At 53.5% G+C, this 27,215-nt stretch overlaps 2 protein-coding genes across 6 annotated transcripts in view; one reads left to right on the plus strand and one right to left on the minus strand.

Annotated features, from left to right (window-relative positions):
• The window catches only part of Tns2 (tensin 2), a 19,516-nt gene extending 3,123 nt beyond the window's left edge, over window positions 1-16,393 (plus strand). Inside the window, exons 1-29 of one of the 4 annotated variants that reach the window (XM_008838431.2) lie at window positions 2,396-2,754; window positions 4,308-4,416; window positions 4,826-4,863; window positions 5,715-5,753; window positions 6,068-6,106; window positions 6,668-6,717; window positions 6,963-7,134; window positions 7,458-7,508; window positions 7,719-7,841; window positions 7,929-7,993; window positions 8,798-8,881; window positions 9,375-9,487; window positions 9,572-9,632; window positions 9,888-9,963; window positions 10,217-10,346; window positions 10,427-10,492; window positions 10,565-10,678; window positions 10,795-12,006; window positions 12,151-12,301; window positions 12,395-12,978; window positions 13,081-13,170; window positions 13,510-13,635; window positions 13,826-13,918; window positions 14,053-14,130; window positions 14,280-14,357; window positions 14,799-14,967; window positions 15,426-15,494; window positions 15,599-15,628; window positions 15,766-16,393. In XM_008838431.2, the coding sequence (XP_008836653.1) occupies window positions 2,680-2,754; window positions 4,308-4,416; window positions 4,826-4,863; window positions 5,715-5,753; window positions 6,068-6,106; window positions 6,668-6,717; window positions 6,963-7,134; window positions 7,458-7,508; window positions 7,719-7,841; window positions 7,929-7,993; window positions 8,798-8,881; window positions 9,375-9,487; window positions 9,572-9,632; window positions 9,888-9,963; window positions 10,217-10,346; window positions 10,427-10,492; window positions 10,565-10,678; window positions 10,795-12,006; window positions 12,151-12,301; window positions 12,395-12,978; window positions 13,081-13,170; window positions 13,510-13,635; window positions 13,826-13,918; window positions 14,053-14,130; window positions 14,280-14,357; window positions 14,799-14,967; window positions 15,426-15,494; window positions 15,599-15,628; window positions 15,766-15,904 (4,224 nt within the window). In that variant the 5' untranslated portion in view covers window positions 2,396-2,679 and the 3' untranslated portion in view covers window positions 15,905-16,393. Of the gene's footprint in view, window positions 1-2,395; window positions 2,755-4,307; window positions 4,417-4,825; window positions 4,864-5,714; window positions 5,754-6,067; window positions 6,107-6,467; window positions 6,507-6,667; window positions 6,718-6,962; window positions 7,135-7,457; window positions 7,509-7,718; window positions 7,842-7,928; window positions 7,994-8,797; window positions 8,882-9,374; window positions 9,488-9,571; window positions 9,633-9,887; window positions 9,964-10,216; window positions 10,347-10,426; window positions 10,493-10,564; window positions 10,679-10,794; window positions 12,007-12,150; window positions 12,302-12,394; window positions 12,979-13,080; window positions 13,171-13,509; window positions 13,663-13,825; window positions 13,919-14,052; window positions 14,131-14,279; window positions 14,358-14,798; window positions 14,968-15,425; window positions 15,495-15,598; window positions 15,629-15,765 lie in introns of those variants that run through there. The other 3 variants (XM_008838414.3, XM_008838405.3, XM_029566191.1) reach the window with 3 other exon arrangements.
• A 177-nt stretch (window positions 16,394-16,570) lies between these two features.
• Spryd3 (SPRY domain containing 3) overlaps window positions 16,571-27,215 on the minus strand; it is a 19,973-nt gene continuing 9,328 nt past the window's right edge. For both annotated transcript variants that reach the window (XM_008838389.3, XM_008838380.3), the window contains exons 7-11: window positions 19,351-19,500; window positions 18,898-18,955; window positions 18,286-18,405; window positions 18,030-18,199; window positions 16,571-17,729 (exon numbers count right to left, since the gene is read on the minus strand). In XM_008838389.3, coding sequence (XP_008836611.1) covers window positions 17,595-17,729; window positions 18,030-18,199; window positions 18,286-18,405; window positions 18,898-18,955; window positions 19,351-19,500 — 633 coding nt within the window. In that variant the 3' untranslated portion in view covers window positions 16,571-17,594. The remainder of the gene's footprint in view (window positions 17,730-18,029; window positions 18,200-18,285; window positions 18,406-18,897; window positions 18,956-19,350; window positions 19,501-27,215) is intronic.

Consider the following 27,215-nt stretch of genomic DNA (forward strand, 5'->3'; position numbering starts at 1 on the left):
CACGAGGGGCGGGAGGGCGGGCGGCGGCCTCTGCGTCACAGGGTGCTGTCCGCTCGGGGGCGGGCGCCAGGGGGCGCAGGGTGCCGAGGGTCTAGGGCCGCAGGGGACTGCAGCCCAGGGCTTAGGCCAGTATCCGCCCTCCCCCCGCTGCGGTGAGTTAGGGGCAGTCGGAGATCCGAAAAGTAGCCAGGGGGCGGAACACTGCCGTGGTCCCACTGGCTCGGGCCACGGCGGCTTCCCAGTCTCCGGCGTTCATCCCACTGCATGGTCCGACCACGCAGCTAGAGCGACAAGCTTACTTTGTACCCAAGAGCCCTGGACTGGCAGAGTGCGTGCAAGTGTTCTCTCCTGAACCCTATCTGGGACAGTGATGACTCGCCAGCCCTCCCAAACGGCTCCTACGTCTGCCCTGCCTGGACCCCCTAGATCGTCTGAGCACAGCCATGCACTCCACCTCCCTTCCCTTCCCTCGCCTTCCCAGGGCCTCACTCCTCCGTGGCCAGGCTCCCATCCTCTCATCCAACCACAGCTATTTCCAGGAAGGGGGTGTGTGTGGGTGGAGGGGTTTCTCCAAACAAACCCAAGGTTTCAGAGTGAGGGGGGGCCCGGCTGGGGAGAGGGTAAAAGGCTCTGGAATATTCCAGGTTGGGGGGTGGGGGAGCTGAAGATCCAAGAGATCTGATGATGCCTTCAACTGCCCCACCTCCCAGGCCATCTCCCTTCAGAGGTACTCTACTCACCACCGTGGAGAGAGACTCAAAGACACAGCCAGCACTGTACTTAGTGAATGAGCACTCCATGGACACTTCTTGCTGGGTCTGGGTGGGCAGTGTAAGACCAGTGAGATCAGAAGCTGTCTGAGGGCCTGTTCCAAAGGAGGAGACTTTCAGTCTCAGGCCAGGCAGAAGTGGAGCCTTGTGCCATAGGAGCAGGGGAAGAAACTGGGTGGGGGAAGCCACCCTCAGCCACCACAGTGACCCATCTCCTCCAGTGTGGCTGGGTGCTGAATCAGGCCAGGCCCAGTTGCCCACTGCAATGTCCTGGGACACAGCCAGGGCTGGGGGATTACAAAGCCAGTGCCCCTCTCCAGTTACAGAATGGGAGCCCAAGCCTTGCTACTCAGGTGCCATCTTGTGGCCAAGGTACCCAGGAAACTGCCTTTATAGCCTAGAGACCTGGAGCTTCCAGGGAGAGGCCTCAGACTACTTCCAATCCAGGTTTTCCAAAGTGTCCCAAGTGTCCTCCCAAAGTGGGGCTTGGTCCAGAATGAAGGATTATATCAGCCCTTCATCAGGATGGGCATAAGGCAGAGGAGGGAGTTTGAAGGGACCCAGTGGGAGAAGCCAGGGCTGGAGGAAGTTGCATGAGCCCTAGGACATTCAGTAAATACCATGCAAATGAGGAGGGCAGGGTTGTACATTCTTTCAAGTGACAGCTAGAGCTACAGCATTCCAAAGGACTTCTGTCCAGGGTTAGGACTGAGGACCCCCAGGCCATTGACCCTTGTGTTTTAGGAAGATTATTTCCCCTTTTCCAAGTCCCTATCTACCTCCTTCCCTTGACTTCTGGGACAGGAAGTTGGCCCTGTTCCCAGGAGGGAAGCAGGAGGCCCTTCTCAGGGGTGGAGTGTGTGTTAGGAGGGGGCCTCCTGTCCAGTCCTCAGGCTGGGGACAGCCAGAGGAAGGAGAGCCAGGCCCAGAAGGACCATGAAGGTAGTGCTCAGGCTTGAGTTGGGGGGCCCAGGTGTAGGGGCCTAGGGTCTGGGGCAACACCTCAATTGCAGGAATGGGGACTAAGCCAGAGACTGGGGTTGTATCTATCTGGAGTAGAGAAGCTGAGGGTCCTCAGGAGCCTCAAAGTGCCTTGGGTTGCCTGTGGGCAGTTAGGCCTTATGGCTGGAAATTTGACCTTGAGAGGGGCAGTACATGATCCCTTCCCCACTTGACAAGGAACCTGGCCCTCATTCCCACTTTCCCTCACTTCAAGATTCCTGAGTCCTTCAGGGCATGGTAGCCTTTAATCCCAGCATTCCGGAGGCAGGAGCAGACAGAGCTCTGAGATCCAGGCCAGCTGCAGCTACAGGGAGACCCTGTCTCCAAAGAAACAAAAAAATGATCCTAAGTCCAGAGCTACCAGGGGTACTGGTAATGGTTCCCAGCTCCACACCCTCCCTTATGGGAAGTCCCAAGGGAGACTATGAGACTTCAGGCTAGAGACTGGCTGGGGACACAGTGTTCCCCACTAGCCCTAGAGCCCTGCCCTGAGACCTGAATTCCCACCCCCCTGCCCCACTAAGGGCCAATTCCAGGACTAGATCTCAGGGCCACAGATCCCTGCAGACCCTAGCATAGAGTGGACCACCTCACTGGAGACCCCTCTAGAGGGGAAGAGGGAGCCAAAGATCTAGGCTGACACTCCCAGCAGGGTAGATCCTGGGAATCTGATCTCCTGGCCTCCCCCACATCCTCTCCCCGCACCACTTCCTGGAGCAGCGACCTGCCCCCTTCCCGCCTGCACTTCCCTCCACTTCCAGGGCCAGGCTTCTCCTCACACCAACCAGACAGCCTCCCCTCCGCCCAAGGGAAGCTGCTGCCTCCGCCAGGCTGCTTCCAGGAAGCCCCAGGCCAGGCCCCAGCATTGTTCAGGCCCCACAGCCAAGAGCCCAGACAGCCAGACACCATGAAGTCCAGCGGCCCGGTGGAAAGGTTGCTCAGAGCTCTGGGGAGGAGGGACAGCAGCCGGGCCAACAGCAGGGTAGGAGTGCCCACTAGTTGGGCAAAGGTGGGGCAGGGTGGAGGTGTGGGCAAGGGGGAGAGGCCAGGCAGTCTGGTCCTTCTTCCCACTCAGCCTCTTCTGCCTGCCCCTTTCCCTGGCTCAGCATCCCCTGGGGTGGCTGGGATGGCAGTGTGAGTAGCAGATGTTCTGAAGAGTGAACCCTGCTATCTGTTTTGACTTCTCTACCCATCTCCTGGCTGGAGCCTCAGCTAGCCCTGGGGGTTCTTGTCCCTTCAACTTTTTGAGCTCCAGGTCCATTTCACCATAGGACTATAACAAGCACAGTTCAGGAGCCCTGGGGCAGGGCCCAGAGCTCAGGCTGTCCTAACTGCCCACTGGGGAAGCTTGAGGGAAAAAGAATGGGAAGAAGGCAAGAAAAGGCAGGAAGGGGCCAGGGCTCCAGGCACTCTAAATGGGAGGTCATTATCACCAAGTGCACTCAAGTGACCTGGTGGGTCCCATCTCCAGATCAGAAGTGTTTTAAGAACAGTCAAGGGACCAGAAATGCTCCTGTCATCATCCTCCCCTCCGTTTTCCTCTCTCTGCCTTCAGAACAGCTCTGAGAACATAAATTGACCCTATGATGGGCAGATCCAGAGAGGGGAGGAGAGCAGCAGGAGCTTAAACCTAGAGAAGTGGGTCCTAGAGAGGCAGTCAGGAGGGAAATTTTGGAGTGGTGAATGGGGGTGGGAAGGATGGAAATCACATTGGGACTCTTCAGTGGGAGGGGACTAAGATAGACCTGGGCAACACAAGGCCACCTAGCCTCTGGCCTCACTGTACCTCTGGGTGGGCAGGGAATACAAAAGGCACCTGGCCACCTCTGTCATTCAATGCTTGAATCTTAATGGAACCTCAGGGGAGGAGCTCAAGACATGCAGAGGCAGCGAGACAGCTACACTTCTGTCCCCACTGTCATTCCTCCCTCCAACATTGCCACCCCCTTCTTATCCAACTGCTGCCTGCCTGCGCCTCAATGCACAAAGAGTAAACATGTTGTTCTGGCCATGGGGGAGGGAGATATGTCAGCTGCCTGGAGCATGGAACTTTGGGAGCCAGGGTCTCAGGACTGGCTCAGGCCAGTCTGGGTATTAGGTGATGTTGCCTGTGTGCCTGGACTGCCAGCTCACTACACACAGGCATCATTTGGAGAGGGCAAGATAGAAGAGTCAGAGCTTACCCCACTCCACCAGGAGGAAAGCCGCTTACCCCACTCCACCAGGAGGAAAGCCCTCACATTTGAGGTGACAGTGACAAGGGCATCACATAGCAGGGCCACGTGAGTGGCCTAAGTGATCCTTAGGGAGGAGCTGACCCAGCCAAGGTGACGCAAAGGGTCACATTCCAAGCCCTGTAGAGGACAGGCCCCATGACTACCCTGAAACAGCTGCGGCCAAGTATGTTCTAGAGTTTGGAGGTTTTAGGATGGAGAAGAGGAAAGCAGCCCAGTTCTAAGGCAAGGTTCCTGCCCAGTCCTGGAAATGGGGCCACTGGGAACTCATACCTCTCGGTGTTTATCCCTCCACCTACAGCCCAGAAAAACAGAACCACACAGCTTCCGAGAGAAGGTTTTCCGGAAGAAAGCTCCAGTGTGTGCAGTGTGTAAGGTGACCATCGATGGGACCGGCGTCTCATGCCGAGGTGAGGTGCTCTGCCCTGTGACTCAGCACCACCGTGTTGCATGGCTCCAAAAGCAGGCCAGCTCACAAGGCCAAAGCTGATACCTGGTACTCCCCACCAGGCACCTTCCAGCAGCCCTCCCTCCCCACAACATCCACCTTGCCATAGCCCAAGAATCATGACTCTCCATCACCTTCTCATGACCTGTGACAAGGGGCTTTCCTTCCTCTCCCTCCTCACCTGCTTTCATACTAGGGCATAGCCTCTGGCTCCCTACCCGGCCCTGCTCCCCAGTTCCAGCAGTCCAGTACCGGGTGGGTCCTAGAGCTCCAGGGTTGGCTTTCAGGGCCTGAGGAGGTAGAGGACACCCCCTTTTACTGCCCCCATAGGCTTCTGTTAACTTACCCTCTCCTCCCTTTCCTCTCTCTAGTCTGCAAGGTGGCCACACACAGAAAATGTGAAGCAAAGGTGGGTATCTGGTCCTATCTGATGGGGCTGGAGTGCTTCTTCCTCCCCAAACAGGCGTCTCCCTCCACACTAGCATGGACCTTCCACCCCTTTCCCTGTCGTTCCTGGAGACCCCTTCCAGGGTTGTTGTGCTGGGCCCTTTAAGAACTACCCTACTCCACCCCTGGAGGGTTGGCCCAGGAGGGTGGACAGTGAAGCAGCGTTTGTCTTGGTGCTGTGCCCAGGCTGCAGCTGGCAAAAGGATGGGGGTGGGGGAAGAGGAGGAGAATGAGGAGGAGGAAGGGTGGGGTAGGTGGCGAGGGAGCAGGATTTCAGAGACCAAGCACCCGGATGGGTTGTACCTTCCCTCTAGGGGAGGGTCCTCTTCAGGAAGCCTGAGTAGGCCTTACTTGTCCTGGGTGCTGGGAGGGCTGGGCCTTTCTAGGTATACACTGTAGGTAATACCCACTGTCAAGTGAGAACCTGAACCAGCCCCATCTCTAAGAAAGTTCCTGGTCCTCCTCCTTCAGGTCCCACGGCCTCAAGCTAGCTTAAGGAAGCTGTGTGCCCAGGGGCGGGGTCTCCCGGTGAAAGAGGCCAGTGTCCACCCCTGGCCATGGCCTGCCTTCATGGCTTTATATATAACTCCTGTCCTGTAGCTGGATGAATGGGGGTCTGTGTGGGCAGGGGGCTGAAAGCCAAGAGAAACAAGTAGGGGGCCTAAGGGGTGGGGGACTGAGGGGCCAGAAGCAAGGCTCCCTTAAATAGAGGAACCTCAGCTGGAGCCTGTGCTCATCAGCTAACAGCCCCTCCACCTTCCTCAAGCCAGGGACCCCATTTCACCAGCTCAGCCCCTTACTCCCATCTTCCAGGTGACTTCGTCCTGTCAGGCCTTGCCCCCTGCGGAGCTGGTGAGTGTGCTCTGGAATGGGGCAGGGAAGGCAAGGAGCCTGACTGGGTGTCCAGAGGTCTGGTAGTCTTAGAGAGGGTTCCCAGGTTACCTAGAACTGAGAGCATTGTGGTAATTGGTCAGTCATGAGCTGAAAGAAGTGTCTGAGCCCTTAACTGTTCTTGTCTCCTAGGGACTATGGGGGGGGGGGGGCGGGGGTCCTCTCTTTTCCCCCAGGAAGTGGACATTGACTTTCCCTCCCAGTCCCTGAGGTCCAGACTGGTCCTTGTCTCAGCCCTAACCACTCCCATTTCCTCTCCCACCTCCTCCCTCTAGAGGCGAAACACCGCCCCAGTAAGGCGCATAGAGCACCTGGTAAGGGATGCTGGGGACCCGAGGGGGAGGGGGGAATAAGGGGGGGAATGCGGGGGAGGCACTAGTTCTTTCCTGAGGACAAAAGTATGTGGAACTTTGGGCTGAGAAGCCTAGAAGAGATGTATCCAAAGAGATCCATGCACGGTTTCTCCCTCCACAAGGGACGCTGATTGGGGAAAAAAGGTGTTTGCGCGCTCAACTCTTTTGTTGTCCCCTAGGGTCTATGGGGGGGGGGGTGCTGGAGTCCTCTCTTTTCCCCCAGGAAGTGGACATTGACTTTCCCTCCCAGTCCCTGAGGTCCAGACTGGTCCTTGTCTCAGCCCTAACCACTCCCATTTCCTCTCCCACCTCCTCCCTCTAGAGGCGAAACACCGCCCCAGTAAGGCGCATAGAGCACCTGGTAAGGGATGCTGGGGACCCGAGGGGGAGGGGGGAATAAGGGGGGGAATGCGGGGGAGGCACTAGTTCTTTCCTGAGGACAAAAGTATGTGGAACTTTGGGCTGAGAAGCCTAGAAGAGATGTATCCAAAGAGATCCATGCACGGTTTCTCCCTCCACAAGGGCTCTACCAAGTCTCTGAACCACTCAAAGCAGCGCAGCACTCTGCCCAGGTGAGTGGGAGCGCTGGGGTGATTCCACGTGGCCACTTTCCACTGCCCCCCCCAACAGTTCATGGCAGTGCCCCCAATAAAACACCCTGGAACAGTGCTCCACAAGCAGTATCCGCCCCTCCAGACCCACACACCCTCAGGACCCAGCAGGCCTTCGTGAACTCGTCAGATCCCCTCCCATCCCACTGGCTTCCTGGAGTGCTCCGTCTGCTTCTCTGTTCCCTAAAATCTGCCGTCTCCCCCAGGAGCTTCAGCCTTGACCCACTCATGGAGCGTCGCTGGGACTTGGACCTCACCTATGTGACGGAGCGCATCTTGGCTGCAGCTTTCCCCGCGCGGCCAGACGAGCAGCGACACCGGGCCCACCTGCGCGAGCTGGCCCACGTGCTGCAATCCAAGCACCGCGACAAGTACCTGGTGAGGGGCGGGGTCAAACGGCGAGAGTCAACCAATTAAAAGGCTGGAAGATGCAGCTGGGCGAGGCTACTGTGTGACGTCATGGGGGCGGGGAATGAGGTCGCTAGGGGAGGGGCCACTGTACAGGGGCGGGGCCGAGACGAGGCCAGGCCTTGGCTGGAGTCCTGTCAGCAGTGAATCCTGGCTGGCTGCCCACTGGTCTGTGACAGCTGAGCCCAGCTTCACAATCTCCCTGTCCTAGAGCTAGATTCTTACTGAGGGTCCACCCTCAGCTCGGCTGCTTGTCTGAAGTCAGCCTCATCTAATTTCTCCCTTTATTTCAGCTCTTCAACCTTTCAGAGAAAAGGCATGACCTTACCCGCCTGAATCCTAAGGTAAGAGGAAACTGGCCTACGGGTCTGGCCATTCAGCTGAGCCAACCCCACCCAGAAGACCCCTTTTAGTAGTAATGGCCACTTCACTCTTAAGTCCTCCTATATAAGACATACTTGAGCCACCCAGGTCGATCTAGCCTGTCTTCCCTGCCCTGCAGTCCATGGCTCTGTTCCTGGTCACCTCCACAGGTGTGCTTTGTACTTCCCCAGGTGCAGGACTTCGGCTGGCCTGAGCTGCATGCCCCACCTCTGGACAAGCTGTGTTCCATCTGCAAAGCCATGGAGACGTGGCTCAGTGCTGACCCTCAGCATGTGGTTGTGCTATACTGCAAGGTGGACTGGGACCTTGGGGTCACTTAGCTGGGGCAACACCTAGCCTGGGACCCACAGGCCATCCAACCGTGCTTCTCTGTCTCTCAGGGGAGCAAGGGGAAGCTCGGGGTCATTGTCTCTGCCTATATGCATTACAGCAAGATCTCTGCAGGGTGAGTTGTTCCCCTTCCAATGGTCCTTCCTCTTCTGGCCCTGTCTGAGCCTCCTTCTTTGGTCAGAGAGCCCCTCATTATGAGCTTGATGTTGTCACCTCCATTTTCCACTTGTTTCCCAGAACTCTTTAACAGATGGGCTGGGTTAGTTTCCTAGAGCTGTGATAGCAAAATGCCACAAACTAGTTGGCTTAAAATAATATAACATGATTGTCTCAGAGTTCTAAAGTCCAAAATCAAGGTGTCAGCAGGGACTTGCTCTCTCTGTGACTCTGGGCAGACTCCTTCCTTGCCTCTTCCAGCTTCTGGTGGTGGCTGGCAATTCTTGCCAGTTCTTGGCCTGCAGCAGCATCACTGCAACCTCTGCCTCAGTCATCATACGGTGTTCTCTCTGTGCATCTGTTTCTGTCTCCTCTTCTAAGGACTGGTCACCCTGAATTAAGGGCCAAACTTGCTCCTGCATGATCTCATCTTAACCTAACTAATCACATCTGTAGAGATTTCTTATTTGAGGTACATTTCTCTGGGGGAGGGACACAACTCAACCCATCAATCACATTGCCTTACTGTCCCATTTTACAGATGAAAAAAGTAAAGCTCAGGGAACAATTGCCTGGGGTCCTACAACTAGGAAAGTGACTATGCTGTGGAGCTTCTAGTTCTCTTAACCACCATTGAGGGCTGGCTCCCTCCAGACTGAGGGGGGGTCCCAGGGTTTCCCAGGGTCCCTTCCCTAGGGCTTAGACATGGGGAGCTAGGATAGAACTGGTCCCTAAACCAACCCCCCGGCGCTGCTCTCCCCAGGGCAGACCAGGCACTGGCTACTCTCACCATGAGAAAATTCTGTGAGGACAAGGTGGCCACAGAACTGCAGCCTTCCCAGCGCCGGTGAGCTGCCCAGTGGGGGGAGGACTGATTCTCTGGCTCAGGCAGCACACCTGAATCCCACAATGCCTAGGGAAGCCAGGCACTGTGCCAAGCTCTGGGAATTCAGAACAAGCAAGGTCAGGCTCTTGTGGCATTCACACGCTAGTGGAGTGGAAGACAAGAAGCCATGCGGAAATAGACTAGGTCATTCTAGCTGTTGATAAGGTCTATGAAGAAAATGAAGCAGAGCCTTGTGATTAAGAAGACTTGCGGACAAGCAGGGCCGGCCTCTAGGAAGCAGAAGTCTAGGAGAAGAGCATTCTAGGCAGAGGGGACAGCACATACAAGACCTCTGAGGCAGCGAGAATGATGGGGTTTAGATGGTAGAGGGTGAAAGAGCAACGCTGAGAAGGGGAGGCCTTCCTAGGTGAGGTGGAAAGTACGCATTGCAGAAATGTTGCAGGGCACCCTCTAGAGGAAGTGGCTGACGCTCTCCTTGACACTCCCTGTCCAGGTATGTTAGCTATTTCAGCGGGCTGCTGTCTGGCTCCATCAGAATGAACAGCAGCCCTGTCTTCCTGCACTACGTGTTTGTGCCCATGCTGCCAGCCTTTGAGCCCAACACAGGTGAGTCCATCTGAGATGTATTTTACAGGGACAGCCACCTCCCACTACACTCCATACCCCTCATGTCCTCTTCCACCCTTCCAGGCTTCCAGCCCTTCCTCAAGATCTACCAGTCTATGCAGCTGGTCTACACATCTGGAGTCTAGTGAGTACTGTGTTCCCACGCCCAACACCTGCCTGCTTGTCAAGGCCTCCCTTGCCTATTGGGTACCTGCTTTCCCAGCCTCCCGGGCCTGGCCTTCTGGTTCTAGCTACTGCACCTGAAAGCTAATTCCTCACCCCGCTGGAACCCATTTGACAGCCAGAGGCTCAGACAATCCCTACAACCTGACTGTGCGTAGCCACCTTTGTGCCCTCCCTGGATGCCTCTGACTTGTCCCTGCCTTCTCTGTGCCCACAGTCACATTGCAGGCCCTGGGCCCCAGCAGCTTTGCATCAGCCTGGAGCCAGCCCTTCTCCTCAAAGGCGATGTCATGGTAAGGGATCATAGCAACAAGAAGAATCCTAGGGATGGGGATGGTGGGAAGGGAGAAACTTCCAGCCACACAGTCACCTAAAAAGTCATCAGTTCAAGCTGGATTGGAGGGCCAAAAGGGAATCCCCACCACCCGAAGTCACCTTGAGGTTGGGACAGAGTATGAGCTGTGACTAGACAGTCCTTAGGGTAAAGGCACAGAAGAAGCAAAATGGACATCAAGGCCTGACCCCCAGCCTCCTGCCCTCCTCCAGGTAACCTGCTATCACAAGGGTGGCCAAGGGGCAGACCGGACCCTTGTGTTCCGAGTTCAGTTTCACACATGTACCATCCATGGACCACGGCTCACCTTCCCCAAGGACCAACTGGATGAAGCCTGGACTGGTAAGTCAGAGGCCAGTGAACTGATAGGCAGAAAGGGGGTACCAACAGGGCCTGGTTCCTCACCACCCCCTCCCCCACAGATGAGCGGTTCCCCTTCCAAGCCTCAGTGGAGTTTGTCTTCTCCTCCAGCCCTGAGAAGATCAAAGGTAAGAATGGGAGCTGGAGGGGGGCCTGAAGGTTTGTGTCCCCTATGCCTTAACACCTGGGCGTTTCCACAGGCAACACCCCACGGAATGACCCATCCATCTCTGTGGACTATAATACCACAGAGCCTGCTGTACGCTGGGACTCGTATGAGAATTTCAACCAGCACCATGAAGACAGTATGGATGGTGTGTGCAAGGGATGAGCTAGTTGGGAGGCCCAGCTTTGTGGCATGGGGTTGAGAGAGGCACACTGGAGTCTCCAGTGCTGTTCCCACTCATGAACCTTCGTCTTCTCTACTCAGGCTCCTTGGCCCACACACGTGGCCCCCTGGATGGCAGTCCTTATGCTCAGGTGCAGAGAGCCCCCCGCCAGACCCTGCCAGCGCCCTCTCCAGAGCCACACCCACCACCCATGCTCTCTGTCAGCAGTGATTCTGGCCATTCATCCACGCTGACCCCAGAACCCACTGCAGAGTCCCCTGGCCGGCCACCCCCAACAGCTGCTGAACGGCAGGAGCTGGACCGTCTCCTGGGAGGCTGTGGGGTGGCCAGCGGAGGCCGGGGAGCTGGACGAGAGACAGCCATCCTAGATGATGAAGAGCAGCCCCCTGTGGGTGGAGGCCTGCACCTTGGGATGTATTCAAGCCACAGGCCTGGCCTCAGTCGCCACTGCTCATGCCGCCAGGGCTACCGAGAGCCTTGTGGGGTCCCCAATGGGGGCTACTACCGGCCTGAGGGAACCCTGGAGAGACGGCGACTACCCTATGGGGGCTATGAGGGCCCATCCCAAGGCTACATAGAAGCCTCTATGGAGAAGAGACGCCTCTGCAGATCTCTGTCAGAAGGGCCATACCCCTATGCACCTGAGCTGGGAAAACCAGGCAATGGGGACTTTGGCTACCACTCAGCAGGCTACCGGGAAGTGGTGATTCTGGAGGACCCTGGAGTACCTGCCTTATGCTCATGTCCAGCCTGTGAGGAGAAGCTGGTACTGCCCACAGCAGCCCTGTATGGACTGCGACTGGAGAGGGAAGCTGGAGAAGGGTGGGCCAGTGAGGCAGGCAAGCCTCTCCTGCACCAAGTGCGGCCTGGACACCCACTGCCTCTGCTGGTGCCTACCTGTGGGCATCACCATGCCCCAATGCCTGACTACAGCTGCCTGAAACCATCCAAGGTGGGCGAGGAAGGGCACGAGGGCTGCTCCTATGCCGTGTGCTCTGAAGGCAGGTATGGGCACCCAGGGTACCCTGCCTTGGTGACCTATGGCTATGGAGGAGCAGTTCCCAGCTACTGCCCAGCATATGGCCGGGCACCTCACAGCTGTGGATCACCAAATGAGGGCAGAGGGTATCCCAGCCCTGCTGCTCTCTCACCACGGGCTGGCTCCATCTCCCCGGGCAGTCCACCCTACCTGCAGTCCAGGAAACTGAGTTATGAGATTCCTGCAAAAGATGCAAGGGACAAGTACCCACCACCTGGGCACTTGGCTTCAGCAGGACCTTTGGCATCTACAGGCAAGTACACTAGAGTGGAAGTATCCAGGGTAGAGGACAGCTCCACAGCTGATGGGGAAGCCAAAGGGGCACAGGGTGGGAAGGAACTGAGCCAGACAAAAGAGCTGGCTCTTGTTCATTGTCCTTCTCTCCTGCTCACTGCAGAGTCACCTGAGCCAGTTTCTTGGAGGGAGGGCCCCAGTGGACACAGCACTCTGCCTCAGTCTCCTCAAGATGCCCAGTGCAGTGCCTCTTCAGAGCTGTCTGGTCCTTCTACGCCCCTGCACACCAGTAGCCCAGTCCAGGGCAAGGAGAGGTACACAGAGGGTCAGGGCAGCTTGGGCATGCTCTGTGGGTGTTGGCAGCCCAAAGGAGGGGCTCTCTGACCATCTGCCTTTCCCTCCTACAGCACCCGACAGCAGGACACAAGGTCCCCCTCCTTGGCACCCACTCAGAGACTGAGTCCTGGCGAGGCCTTGCCCCCTGTTGTCCAAGGAAGAACTGGAAAGGCTTCTGAGCTGCTGGCCATCAGGCCTGAGCCCGCAGGCCCTAACCCCCTCTCCCCAACCTCCCCACCCAGGTCACCCAATGGCTGGCCTCAGGAAAGGAGCCCAGGGGGCCACTCTGACAGGGCCAGTCCTCGGGGCCCTGTGCCAACCACCCTGCCTGGACTCCACCATGCCCCTTGGCAGGGCCCTAGGGGCTCCCCAGACAGCCCAGATGGGTCTCCCCTCACTCCTGTGCCTACCCAGATGCCCTGGCTTGTAGCCAGCCCACAGCCACCCCAGAGCTCACCTACACCTGCCTTCCCCCTGGCTGCCTCCTATGATACCAATGGTCCCATTCAGCCTCCACTTCCTGAAAAACGCCACCTGCCAGGGCCTGGGCAACAGCCAGGACCATGGGGCCTAGAGCAGTCATCACCACCAGCTAGAAGCACCAGCCACCATGTCACCTTTGCCTCTCCTCTCCCAGATATCACCCAATCCCCAGGTATAAGAACCTTAAGAGGATGGAGTGTCCTTGAAACAACCCACCCTCCCAGAGAGACAGTGGGGAGCCCTGGGGTCTGAACTGAGTCCCACCCTCTCCTAGAGCCCCCTTCACAAGAGAGCCAAAGCAACGTCAAGTTTGTCCAGGACACATCCAAGTTCTGGTACAAACCACACCTGTCCCGTGACCAAGGTGAGAAGCCAATCCTATGATCAAGGAGACAAGGTAGTGTGCCCATCCCACCCCATCTCCAGGAACTGCCTTGGCTGTAAGTCTCATCCTAGTGGGGTCCTAGGCGCCTCCTGTCTCAGCTCGCTTGCTCTTGGCTGAGTTGCTAACAAGCAGGTGATTCTAGGTTGTTGGGATGTCAAACTAAATATTGTGAAAGTTCCTATTTAAAGTCTGTCCCCCAGACCACTGCCATCCCCACAGCTGTCAGGGAGAGAGTCTTGGGAGCTTTCTGGTAGGGTTGTGTGGGGCTGACAGACACCTGTAAACTTCTGACCTCCACGCCTACCCACCATCCTGCAGCCATTGCCCTGCTGAAAGACAAGGACCCTGGAGCCTTCTTGATCAGGGACAGCCATTCATTCCAAGGAGCGTATGGGCTAGCTCTGAAGGTGGCTACACCCCCACCCAGTGCCCAACCCTGGAAAGGTAGAATGCTCAAGGCTGAGGGAGCAGGTACAAGTGCAGTTGGGAGAAGCTACAGAGACAGGGTGATGGGGGTGGAGTACACCTTGTAGGGGAGGGAGGAGCAGGAAAGACCCCTTGCTACTCAGGAGAGTGGAGAAACTGAGGGTCTGGAATCCAGTAAAGCCTTGCTTTCACTCCTCCCTTCTCGCAGGAGACCCCTCAGAACAGCTGGTCCGCCATTTCCTCATTGAGACAGGGCCCAAGGGGGTGAAAATCAAGGGTTGCCCCAGCGAGCCCTACTTCGGTGAGAAGCAAGAGCCTCAGATGGTTTCAGGGGGTTGGTTGAGGGAGGGAGGAAGGAGCCTCAGGAGGGAGGGAGGGAATGCCTGGGCTACCTGTGGGGACCTCAGGATGGCTTTCTTCCCTCTTCCCCTACAGGCAGCCTGTCTGCCCTTGTCTCTCAACACTCCATCTCTCCCATCTCCCTGCCCTGCTGCCTGTGCATTCCCAGTAAAGGTGGGTGATTATCTCCCTAGCTCTCACCACCCCTGCAATCAAATACAGAGTTCCTGCCCCTTCACCTTCCTGAAGGGTGACCAAGGCCTTCCAGCACCTAGGGAAGCCTCTACCTCCTGACCTTCCCTGATGGCCCTCATTTCTCTCAGATCCTCTGGAAGAAGCCCCAGAGGTCCCAGTACCCACCAATATGAGCACAGCGGCAGACCTCCTTCGTCAGGGAGCAGGTAGAAGTCCCCCTCTTCCCCTCTCTGTGGCCTCCTAAAGAATACTGCAAATTGTAGGTACAGGGCAGGGCACTGTTAAGGCACTGAAAGGCCTGGGGGTGTTGGGCCCAGTAGATGCATTTAATCTACAAAGGTAGGGAAGCATCATATTTGCAGGAGTACAAAAAGGGGCCATAGCCTAGGTTCTCAAGGTTTACAATCATAGGAATCAGAGCTGAGGCAGAGGGAAGAATTATAGACTACAGATCCTCAGGCTTCCTCCCAGTGTTCCCAGCTATAGAGTGTATACAGTTTGGGAGTTATCTTTCTAACTCAACTGCTATGTGATTCTAGCACATTCAGCCAGGGAAAGCGCGTGGTGGTGGGGTAAACAACTAGGGGTGACAGATCAGGTGCTGGCAAAGCCACGCTTGCTTATCGACCCACTTCTTGCCCCCTTAGCCTGCAGTGTGCTCTACCTGTCCTCAGTGGAGACAGAGTCACTGACTGGCCCTCAAGCTGTGGCCAAGGCCAGCTCTGCAGCTCTGAGCTGCAGCCCCCGTCCAACACCAGCAGTTGTCCACTTCAAGGTCTCAGCCCAAGGCATCACACTGACAGACAACCAGAGGAAGTGAGTCTAGACACCTACCAAGGCAGGGGTTTAGGGGCCTGGACTTTTTCTTTACATGTGTATGTGTATATGGTGTGCATGTGTGTGCATACGCATGCTTGCAGAGGTGTGGGCATGTGTGTGCAGGTGTACCTGCACATGTATGTGGTGTATGTGGAGGCCCAAGTTTGATATCAAGAATCTTTTTCCATTGCTCTTCCACATTATTCTTTGAGGCAGGTCTCAGTCAAACCCATAGCTTACAGGGATGGCTCGTCTTGCTAGCCAGCTTACTCCTGGGATCCCCCATTTCTGCCTTTTGAGGCTGGAATTACAAGTGGGCATCGGGCATCGACTGGGTTCTAGAGATTGAACTCCAGTTCTCCTATGAATGGCTAGTACTAGAACCACAGCCATCTTCTTCAGCCTGGGGACCTGGATTTCTATGTGACTTTCCTTCTTCAACCTGCTCCTCACAGGCTCTTCTTTCGCCGCCATTACCCAGTGAGCAGCATCACCTTCTCTAGCACTGACCCTGAGGACCGAAGGTGATACTCCCCCTCACTGCCTATGGTTTCCCTAGCCCTGTCCCCAGCTCCCCCTTCAAGAGCTGTGCCCTGGGCTGCACTTATTCAAAGTTCTCCCTTTGCAGATGGACCAACCCAGATGGGACCACCTCCAAGTAAGTCTCCCTTATGAGCTCAACCCTTCCATCATCCTTTCCTGCCTTGGAATGAACCACCCCATGATGGCCAGCAACATCCTCCTGTGGAAGGGATGTGAAGGCCCATCCCTGAAAGCCTAACTCTGTCTCTGTAGAATCTTTGGTTTTGTGGCTAAGAAGCCAGGAAGCCCCTGGGAAAATGTGTGTCACCTGTTTGCGGAGCTTGACCCAGATCAACCAGCAGGTGCTATTGTCACCTTCATCACCAAAGTTCTACTGGGCCAGAGAAAATGAAAGAAGGCCACAAGCTCTGAGCCCACATCAGCACTGCATCCTCCCAGCACTCCACAGCCCTCACTGCCCTGGCCTGGACCCAGAGACCCCAGGAGCCAGTGCGCACCCCTAAGAAAGTGGGAGTGCCATCAGCCTGGGCCACTGCTCTTCCCACCCTCGCCTGCTAAGCTAAGTGGATGGGCCTATGAGATGACCTTGCATGTGAGCAGATGGCAGAGATGGGTGTGAGGGATAAGAAGGCATCAGCAATGGAGCCCTGGCGGGCAACTGGACAGTTCTACCTGCAGAACATCTGTCCTGGAGGACAACAGCCCTGCCAGCTCCACCCAGCTGCAGGTCCCAGATGGAGGAAGGGGGGAGAGGTGTGAGGTGTGGAAGCAAGTCACCTCCTCTTCTCTTTCCCCTCTGAGCAGAGATTAGAGTGGGGTCACATGAACAGAGTAAAAAGAGAGTCTATTTTTGTGTAATAAAGAATTTCTATAAACTTTTGAGGAGCTGATACTCAATTTGCGGAAGATGAAAGGCTCATGTCTCCTAGAGACATGCCTAGACATCCTGCAGACATCCCATTGCTAGTCTAATAGTGACCCTCAGCTGCCCTGGGGCCATCTGTCCCCACCTGCTTTCCCTGACCCTCTGCACTGGGAAGGATTTCATCCATCCTGATAAATACGGAAACTCCGTCTTTATTGGCTGTATAAACATCTCTGATCTGTACATACATTTCATACATCATAGTGCAGAGCCTGAAGGGAGGGCCGAAAGGAGCCCCAGCAGCACAATAGCACGTCCCCTTTCCCTATGGCCCTACCCACTCTGTGCAAACTGAGACCAACAGCTCCTGCTTCCTCTTCCCCTCTTACATGGAGGGGCTCAGAGAGGAGGGGAAGAGATAGGAGGGTTTGGGGGACAGATCTACGTAGGCGCTAGAATCCAACACTGAAGCAAAAACAGTCAACTGGTACAAGCAGCAAGCTGGGGCACAGGGTGGGCAGATGGGGCAGGTAAAGGGAAATGAAGGGCCAAGCTGCTCCTCTGGACAAACCACAGCATTCAACTAACACATCCCAGTGCCTCAGCCCCTTCATCACATACGTACTGAGCACACTATATGTGGACAGGTAGGGAGCCAGGCTCAGGCCTTCTGTAGTGCCTGAGCTGGGGAGGGTACATCTCTCAAGGAAAAGAATGGGGACCCTAGAGGAGTCTGAAGACAGCAGCTAGTGAAAGGAGAGAGATGGCCAAGACAGGCCCCCTAGCCCAGCCAAGGGGTAAACAGCAGCAACTGGCTCATATGATGACAGGGAACAAAAAAGAATTCAAGGGAACTAGGTGGTAAATAGGGGACAGGCTCCTCTACTTCACCCTCTGCAAAGTGCCCTGCCCAAATAGCAGCTGGGTTCACTCCTCAGAGGACCAGTAAGGGGAAAAGGGAACCAGGTGCCCACCAACCAAAGCAAGTAATATATCCTGTATACCAATACTGTTCTCCAGGCCCACTCCTATCCAACCAGGGGCTCAGGCCCAGGGACCAATGATAAAGGTGACACTGGGTCAGAAAGATGAAGCCTGATCAGGGCCTGGGCTGGCAGGGGCACAGTGATGCCTTCTCATGGCTTGCTGGTGAACAAATCCTGGGAGAGGGCTGGAGCGGAGATGCAGAGGGAGGGGGGCAGCTGTGCAGAAGCCCCTAGCCACTCAAGGGATGCAGGTCTACTTTCACCTTCTCCCCACAACTGAGCATTCCAATGGTGGGGAAGAAGCCTCCAGAAGGTACAACAGCATCCTTCTTCCCAATAATCTTGCCGTTCCGGGTGAAGAAAACCTGGCAGTGAAGAGAAGAGGGTGGGCTCTGGTCCGTTCACTGTGGTGCTGCAGTTCCTCAGGCCTGAAGCCCCTCACCCCCAAGTCCCAGCATGGGCTCTAAGAGTCCCTTGTGGCATTATGGGAAGCAACCACAAGAGGGCGTGCTATGGCTGAAAAATGGGCCGATCATAGACTGGGCTCTCAGACTGCTGTGACCTGAGACACCCGAGGGCGTCCTCAGACGGTGCCTTTTCCTCCCCCACTATAAGTGCTACCCCACATACCTGTCCCAGGACCCCGGAAGGAGCACCCCACTTACCACCACCTTCTTGCCTTCATGCTCCTGCTCTATCTCTTCCCCATCTTCCTCCTCCTCTTCTTCCTCTTCTTCTTCTCCTTCCTGATGCAGGTACATGACATTCCGGACGTTCCGGACAGCCCGGGCAGTTGGGGACAGGATCACTGTGTCACAACTGTCATCACTGTCCCCTAAGAGACAGGAAACATGAACGAACTCTTGTGGTACCACTCATTCGGTGCCCTGTGTAGTCTGGCTGCTGCCTGATCCCACTCACCTTCGCTGTCCAGAATGTAGTCCCGGGGGAACATGATTCCACAGCCCATAATGTCCCCTTTGTAGCAGCGTGGTCCAAAGGGGTCCCCCACACCACTGCCATGGAAGATCTTCCCATCATCTGTTGAAGGGAGGGGAGAGCACATACTTTAAGGAGCTGACTCTACAACCCCAGGGGGAGGCAAAGATAGGAGACATGCAGGACAGGGCACCAAGTTCTAAACAAGGACATAATGTCCATCTGCTCAGAAGAAAGGAAAGGGGCCCTGGGCTGGGTGAGCAAGCAGGCAGCGGGAGGAAGAGGGAGACCAGGCACCAAGACAGTCTTCTACTCAAGAAAGCCCTACAGGAAATCAGACCAAAAAAAGAGAAATCTGCAGATCTGCAGGAAGGGCACAAGGTAACCAAGTCAGAGGCCTGCCTGGAATGTCCAGTTTGGGCCCAGCTTTTCCGCTCCTGTCCTGCACCCCTGACTTTCAAGGCTGGGAGGTAAAACAGAGATGAAGAGAGCCTGAGCAGTCTGGGAGGGAGAGAGACCATGTAAGAGGGAGCAGGAAAGTGGGTGACCCTATACTCCTATCTCTCCACAGTCCTCTTCCCAGCAGTTTCTCACCGGCATGGTAGGCCACAGACCCTCTGCTCCAGCCAGGGTGCCTGTTCTTGGGATAATCCTGCAGCAAAAAGATAAAAGAAAACCTGTCACTATGCACAAAAGAGGACAGGAGACAGCAGTGGCAGAATCTGGGAATCAGTGGCTTTTAGAATAGGCTACAACCCAATTGGGCTGGCAGTCCACAGCCAGGATCTCAGAGCTTTGGAGAGTAAGAAAGACAAATGTGCTTGGCTTCATGGCCAGGGCCACCGAGCCAGGCCAGGTGGCACACTCACGACACTCAAGTGTCCTCATCATGAGGTCTGTCCTCTTACACAACAGATACCAACAACCTCAGTTCAAAGGCCTTCCTCCATAGCCACCTGCCTGGGTTTCCCCCAGTGCTTCCTGGCCTTATCCCAACAATCCCAAACTGAGCAACTCCACAAGTTAAAACACAGCACTTGCACTCACCTTCCGGGCCAGCCCCAAAGCAATATAGCATTTCTCTCCAGGGTCCACGATCTCCACCTCAAAGTAATGGCTACGGGTGCTGAGTGGGTGCCGGGCTTGGGCCAGCCCCACATCCACGATGCTCTTGCCCTTCCCCAAGTACTCCAGTAGCTGTGGGGCAAGAGCCAGGAGTCAAGGGTCAGGTGGATGGCTACTGCCCTGGAAACTGGGTCCAAAGTAGCCTAGGTACCAGTTCTCTGGGTCTGACAAAATCCCCTGGTTGAAAGGGAAAGGATTCTAAAGGCGTGAAGGCATGATCCTCTTCCCAAGTTCTAGGCAGGTGGGAGAACAAGGATGGTGAGGACACAGTGGCAGTGTGAGCAAGCGGACACCTGATGAGATGCTTCTGCCTTCCCAAAGAGCCACTGTCTGGGAGACTGAGAGCAGCATGGTGACCCAGAGGTGCAGTGCCAGGAAGCTCACTGGGGGTCTCTAAGCTGGGGAATCCCTTCCCTGAATGACCCTCGGGCCTTCCCTCCTGGGAGAAGTAAAGATGAGACTAGGAAATCCAACAGCCTTCTCGGGAGACCTATCGAGGACAGAGAACGTGCAGCAATCAGGTGCCAACATCAGATACCTGTGTGAAGGAGACTGGCTCAGAAGTCAATTCTGCCTGGATGGGACAGACAGAATTTCTCAAGGTCATTTCTACTTCACCTTAAACACAGCCATTAATTGCTGAGTCAGGGAGGTGCAGAAGGAAACCCTTCATTTAACATGAGGAAAGAGGTCAAAATGAAGACAAACAGCAGGCCCTCCAGGTCCCAGCCTTCACTCAGGCTGGAGTCAAGTACAGAGGTAAGAGAAGGGAGATGAGTGATGGGTTCTGGGACTTTTCAAGTCCTGCATGGTTCTGCCTGGGCATGACAGGGTGGCAACCCCAAATCTAGGAAGATTTGCCTATCAGATATCATGGTAATAGTGTGGCTATGACTCAACTCCATCTCCTCTTGCCCTAGCATCACCTGAGATTCCTTAATTCCTTTTAATTAGTCTAACTGTCCCTCAAGACTTTCTTCTATTCTCCCACCCCTGCAGCCCTACAAAAAAACACACTCCCTGGGGCCTCCTCCACTCATCCCTAAAAAGCCTTAGGATGCTGGCTTCTTACCCCACCAATATTCCTGCCTGAACAGGAAAGGAATTACACCTTCCTGCACCAACATGAAGGCCTGTGGGTGTCTCCAGTAGAAGCTGGTCCTGCTCATCTCCCTTCAGAGTGGGAAGACAGGGTCTCAGTTTGCTCAGTTCCAGATCCTCCCTTCTCCAAAAAGAAGTGGGGACAGGTGGGGCAAAGTCAGAGGTGCATGGGAGCTACCAAGAGTCCACACCCAGGCTCACCCATCTGCATTCTGTCTGCAACCCTTTATGTGCTCTCCAGCTGGGCTCTGCTCATTATCTCTCCCCAGCCAGCTGGGAGGACTGTGGCCTAGTACATAGTAACCACATTCATCCAGTGGCCCACAATCCACTCTCTCCACCCAGGACTGCAGAGCAGAATGGAATACCCCACAGCTGCCCATCACCCAGTCTATTCAATTGGCCTCTTGTATTGGAAACAGGGTGTACTCCAGTTCTATGGCCAAAAGGCAGTCGATCCAGATCCTGATCCTTGGGAAAAACCAGCCCAACCATTCCCTGGCCTCAACCCACAGAGGTCAGCTGCTGTATTCTACGGACAGGGTGGGGACGTTTCCTAAGGCCAAGAGGCCAGAAGGACGACCTGCCCTGACATGGAACTCCAACCCACGCCACCGGCTCCCACAGAGCACTGAGGCAGACTACTGACGTCTCCAGTGACCTGCCCTTAGCAACAGGCCCACTTCAGGAGTGGAACCACCCCTCTTAGGGCAACTACCCCAAATTATCTGCTGATCTCCTGACCCTAGCAAGCTCTCCTTAGCCTTCCAGCACCGGGGCCAGAGCAAGAAGTCACCTTCCTGGCAGAACAATTCATGTGTGCCACTCCTAGGAACCTAGAGGAGGTTTGGCTACTAGTGTCTCATTTGCCAGGATCCGGAGTTTGATCCCTTGATCTGTGCATCAGATTGTCTCTTAGTTTAAAAGAGAGCCCAAAAGCCCCAATTCAAATTCTATTATTGTTCAGTAGTCACTAATCTTGAACAAGATACACTCACCTCTCTGTAAGCCTCAGTTTCTTCATCAGTAAAATGAGGATAATACTATTTGTATCTTCAAAAACAGGTTAAAAAAAAAACAAAACTCAATGAAGTGAATGATGAGGGCATCAATGGAGACTGACACCCAGCTGTTGATAAAACACATTCTGTCTCCCCTATGTCAAGAAATGGGGATTGATAATACTGCAAGTACCAATCACAGAGGAAATGGTTTTTCATCTGAGCCTGTACCTCCAATTAGAACAACCCTTAGAATAACCAGGGTGGATGTTTGCAGTGCTTGGTATTAAGCCCAAGAACTGTGAACACTAAGTGAGAATTCCACTACTGAGCTAGCAACATCCCCAACTATTTCTCCTCTGCATCTTTGCTGAGGGTAGAGGGAACCCTTTCCCTGAAGGCCTCAAATGCCACCACTACCACAAGTGGACTACAGGCCACCTGGTCAATTATTGAAGCTATAACTGGAGTTCAGGCACTGCATCCCATGCCCTCCCTCACTCCTCTCCTCATTCCTTTCCTGGCTGGCCAGAAGAGACCCTAATCCTTTTCAACAGGCAGGGAGAGCTGGCCCTAACGGCACAGTAGTTGAAGGAGGAATCAAGTGCAAGCTCCCAGCTCAGGCCCCAACAGAGCTTCCTTGTGGGTTGGGTCTAGAGAAGATCCCTTCCTTCTGCATACTAAAGCTGCTGCAATCACTAAGGAGTTGTCAGGAGCCATGAACAGGAAGCAGAGACAGAATGTGTCTACTCCAGCTGTACAGTCAGCCCCCACCTTCCCCACACATGATCTCACTTCACAAGGTCTCAGGGCAGCAGCAATTCTTCAACATCCTCAGCTCTCTGGAGCAGGGGACCTTGGAACATCTTCAAAAGGAAGGTGAACTGAGGTCACAGAAGGCAGGGGAAGAATTCACTCAAAAAGAGCCACATCAGTCTATGTACAGAGACTTGGCCCAATTAAACCCAACTATGTATTAGCAACTACTGAATGCAGGGTGTGGGCACGCGGTGTTCCCACTACTGCTTTTCTCAACCTTTCTGTGCCTCTGAAAGTTTGTATAATGAAATACTGGAGGGAGAAAAGCAGAGACGGGAATCAAATTTACTCTTTATGGGAAGAACCACTGAGAAGGGAAGAGAAAGATTTACTGAGCCCCAAAAGTAAGAGAAAGGGCTGGGAGAAAGACAGTCAAGTTAGTCACCTAGAAGGGCCTTGGCTAAGGACACTAGTCAGGAGACTCCCAGGGAAGTCTGGGAATTTAAATCCCAGCACCCACATGGCAGCTAACAACTGTCCGTAACTCCAGTTCCAGGGGATCCAACACCTCTTCCATCCTCCTCAGGCATTGCACGACACGGGTGCACTTACCTACATGCAGGCAATACACGCATACACATAAAATAAAAATAATAAACAAAATATTAAAAAAAAAAAAAAAAGAAAAACTCCAGAGTCATCTCATGAGGCAGTGGGTCAAAGAGAGAAGACTGGCTGCAGAATGGCAGGCTTGGGCTGAAGGCATCAGCACATGGAGATGCTCCTCCATTTACCATAGGTGATGCCCCAGTGAAACCACCCTAAACTGAAAACATCCTCCATCAAAAAAGACTGGACTAAGATTAAGGCTATAGCTCAGCTGGCAGGTTCAATCTCCAGTCATCACATAGACCAGGTGTGGTAGTGCATACCTATCATCCCAGCACTTGGGAGGCAAAGGCAGGATTATTTCAAGGCCAGCCTGGGCCTCAAGAAAACAAAAGGCTGGGCATGGTGATATATGCCTTTGATCCCAGCACACTTTTAATTCCAGAGGCAGAAGCAGACAGATCTCTCTGAGTTCAAGGCCAGCCTGGTCTAAATATGGAGTATCAGGCCAGCCTAGACTTCAGTGTGAGTGAGACCTATCTCAAAAAAATAAAAAATAGGGCCTGGAGAGATGACTCAGCGGTTAAGAGCACTGACTGCTCTTGCAGAACACCCGGATTCGATTCCCAGCACCCATATGGTGGCTACGAACCATCCTTAACTCCAGTTCCAGAGGAATCCGAAGCCCTCTTGCGGCACTGCACAACACGGGTGCACTCACATACCTTCAGGCAATATACTCTCACACATAGAATAAAAATAATAAATAAAATATTTTATAAAAAAATAAAATAAAATAAAAAATAAAACAAAAAGCTAGGGGGTCAGGGGAGTGGTTGGCAAGATGGCCCAGCAATTAAGAGCACTGGTTGTTCTTGCAGAGGACCTGGGTTTGGTTCCTAGCACCTACACTGTGATGGCTAACAACCATCTGTAACTCCAATTCCAGAGCATCCAACACACTCTTCTGGCCTCCACAGACATTGCACGCATGTGATACATTACATATAATGCAGGCAAACACTCACACACATAAAATTAAATAAATGTATTTTTTAAATGCAGGGCTTGGTGGTACACACCTTTAGTCCCAGCACTCTGGAGACAGAGGCAAGTGGATCCTGTGAGATCGAGGCCAGCCTGGTCTACATAGTGAGTTCCGGTCCAGCTGGGGCTATAGGGAGGCCCTGTCTCAAAAAAATCATAAAAAAAAAGAGAGAAAAGGAAATGAAAGGAAAAAGAGAGAACAATGACGCTGCTGACCCTGAGTTACAGCACAGTGTGCTAGAATGCCAGCTGTTTGCCCTCATGTTGGTGGCTGATTGGCAGCTGTAGCTTTCTGTCAACCAGTCAACAGATACCATACAGCATACCACTACCCTTGGAAAAGATAACAATTTAAAATTTGCTTTTTTTGTGTATGTGTCTTTTTGAGACAGGGTCTCCCTGTAGTCTCAGCTGACCTGAACTCACTATGTAGACCAGGCTGGCCTTGAACTCACAGCAATCCGCCTGCCTCTGCCTCCCAAGTGCTGGGATTAAAGGCATGCGCCACCACACCCGGCCATTAAAATCTGCTTTTATTTTGGCAGTATTAGGAACTGAACTAAAGGCCTCATGTATGCAAGGCAAGTGATCTACCAGTGAGCTACAGACTCAATCCTCAAAATTCAAAATCTTAAGTTTTATTTCTACTGAATGCATACAGTTCTCATATCATAGTTGGAAAAAAGTCAGGGACCATCTGTATTAAACAGTCAAAAAGGCCATGGATAGGTGAAAGAATGACTATCTGTGCCTATTCTTCCCACTCATTAGCTATTTGACATGTGAAAAAGTCTCTTCACTTTTCACTGGGACTTCTCTGTAGAACACGAGATGTTTGAAAATGCAGGGGCATATTTTGGACAGCCACAATGAATCAGAGAGGGGCCTACTAATACCTTATGTTTGGAGGCTAAAAGATGCTGGCTGAGCGTGGTGGCACACACCTTTAATCCCAGCACTCAGGAGGCAGTGGCAGGTGCAACTCTGAGTTCAAGGCCAGCCTGGTCTACATAGAGAGTTCCAGGCCAGCTGGGGCTACAGGGAGACCCTGCTTCAAAAAGACCAAAAAAATGCTAAATGTCCTGACATCCAAAAACTGTCCTGGGCCAACAAGATTGCTCAGCAGATAAAGGCACTTGCTGCCAAGCCTGATGACCTCTAACTTCCACATGTATACCATGGTACACACTTGATACTTGAATGCTCATGTGCATACGCACACACACAAATGAATAAATAAATAAAAAAAAAAGAACTGTCCTAAAAAATGTCAGTGATGCCTACTGAAAAACGTTGGATTAGGTCAGTTCAAACCTCTCTCTAATTTCCATGGTTCTGGCATACTCTACTGAGAGTACCACCCAGGGCAGAAGAAACAGGTTACAACAGCAGCAGGGCCTAGGATCCAGGGAAGGGTTCCCCAACAGCAAGGATGTAAAAAACAAGGGCAAGGGAGAAACACTTCTGCTAGACATCTGTAGAGAAATGACCTCTCCTAGGTCCCTCTAGACTAACATAGCTCTGATCAGAAATCCAGTAAATGGAAAAGGGACAAGAAGTGGGGCCCAAGGCCCAAGTCAATGGAGGAAACTGGCCAAGTTCCCTCATTGGAACAATGGGACAGTTGGCAGAACTGAAAGGAGACTTATCCCTGGGGCTGTCTAGATGGCTCAGTGAGTAAAGATACTTACTGCCAAGCCTGACCACCTGAGTTTGATCTGGAACCCACGTGACAGAGAGAAAGCATCAACTCCTGCAGTTTGCCCTTTGACCTCCATATATATACACACACATACACACACAATAAAAGAAATAAATAATAAATGTAATATAAATACACGAGACACACACACACACACACAACACACACACACACACACACACACACACAAAGAAAGAGAGAGAAAGAGAAAGAGAGAGAGAGATTCCAGCATGGCTGGGCGTGGCAGTTCACAAGTTCACATCTGTAATCTCAGCACTCAGAAAGCTGAGGCAAGAGGACTGCCAGGAATTCAACGTTAGCCTGGACTACATAGTGAGTTCCAGGCCAGTGGGAGACCCTGTCTCAAAACAAATAAACAAAAGACGATCATGCCCAAGTCTGCACAGAGGATCTAGGTCTCACGGTGAAGTAGTCTCACCCTGCCCGTTTGTCCTAAGCTGAGGTGAGGGTCTAAAGGAAAAGCCAAACTCTACAGCTTATGCTTAAGAAAGAAAAAATTCCAAAATGAGTGGCCTGAGGACGCTGAGGGGAGGGTGGAAAGGAAAGAAGGCTATTTATAATGTCTACAGGATTCCGCCTCAATTAGAAAAGATGCCTGGGAGGAGCTGGAAGCAGAGTGGGGACAGGTCCAGGCAGGGAAAGGATGCCAGGAAAACACTGTTGAGGAGAGGTCAAGGATGAGAGCTGGAACACGGCCCTGGCTCAGGCCCAAGTTCAACTCTGTGGATATTGTCAAAATGACGGTAGAAGGGAAAAGAAAGGCAAGATAAGTCAAGGAGTGGGCACCAAACACTCCGCTTACAACCACGGCAGCCCTCGTACCCCTGGGCCAGAAGGGATGCAGGGCATCAGAAGCAGCAGGAGGGCTCACTTTCTGCCCTGTTCCCTGAGCTTAACTTACCTTGAACTCAACAAGTAAAGGCCTTTCTCATAATTCACTCCCACCCCCCATTGCTTCTGTTTGGCTATCACAGGCTAATTTGAAAACAGCCTAGGCTGCAGTGAGAAGGCCAGAGGATAGAGAGAAAGGCCAGGCTGGGAGCAAGGTTGTAGGAGAGAATTCAAAGTGGGAGGCCTGAGCAGCTCATAAGAAATCAGGGTTAGACCCCTACCTCAGCATCTACTCATTCCCATACAGCAAGAGTCCCAGAGAAAAACCACAGTAAGTCTGAAAAGAAAGGGTTGAAAACAAGCTTCAGGAGCCTCCCTGACTTGTCATTTGCTTCCGTGTCATCTACAAAATGTCAGAAGAAGAGGCAGGAGAGACGGCTTGGTGGTTAAGAGCACTGGCTGCTCTTGCAGAAGATCCATGTTCAATTCCTAGCACCGAAAGAGCAGCTAATAACCATCTATAACTCCAGTTCCAGGGGATTCGACACCCTCTTCTGACCTCCACAGGCACTGTATGACACTTACATACATGCCTGCAATACACTCATACATAAAAAGTAAAAATAAGAAGTAAAAAAAAATTTTTTTTTTGTCTTTTTGAAGCAGGGTCTCCCTGTAGTCCCAGCTGTCCTGGAACTCACTATGTAGACCAGGCT

This window comes from Nannospalax galili, unplaced genomic scaffold (assembly GCF_000622305.1).
Source record: "Nannospalax galili isolate Female #2095 unplaced genomic scaffold, S.galili_v1.0 scaffold251, whole genome shotgun sequence".
NCBI classification, from domain to species: Eukaryota; Metazoa; Chordata; class Mammalia; order Rodentia; family Spalacidae; genus Nannospalax; species Nannospalax galili.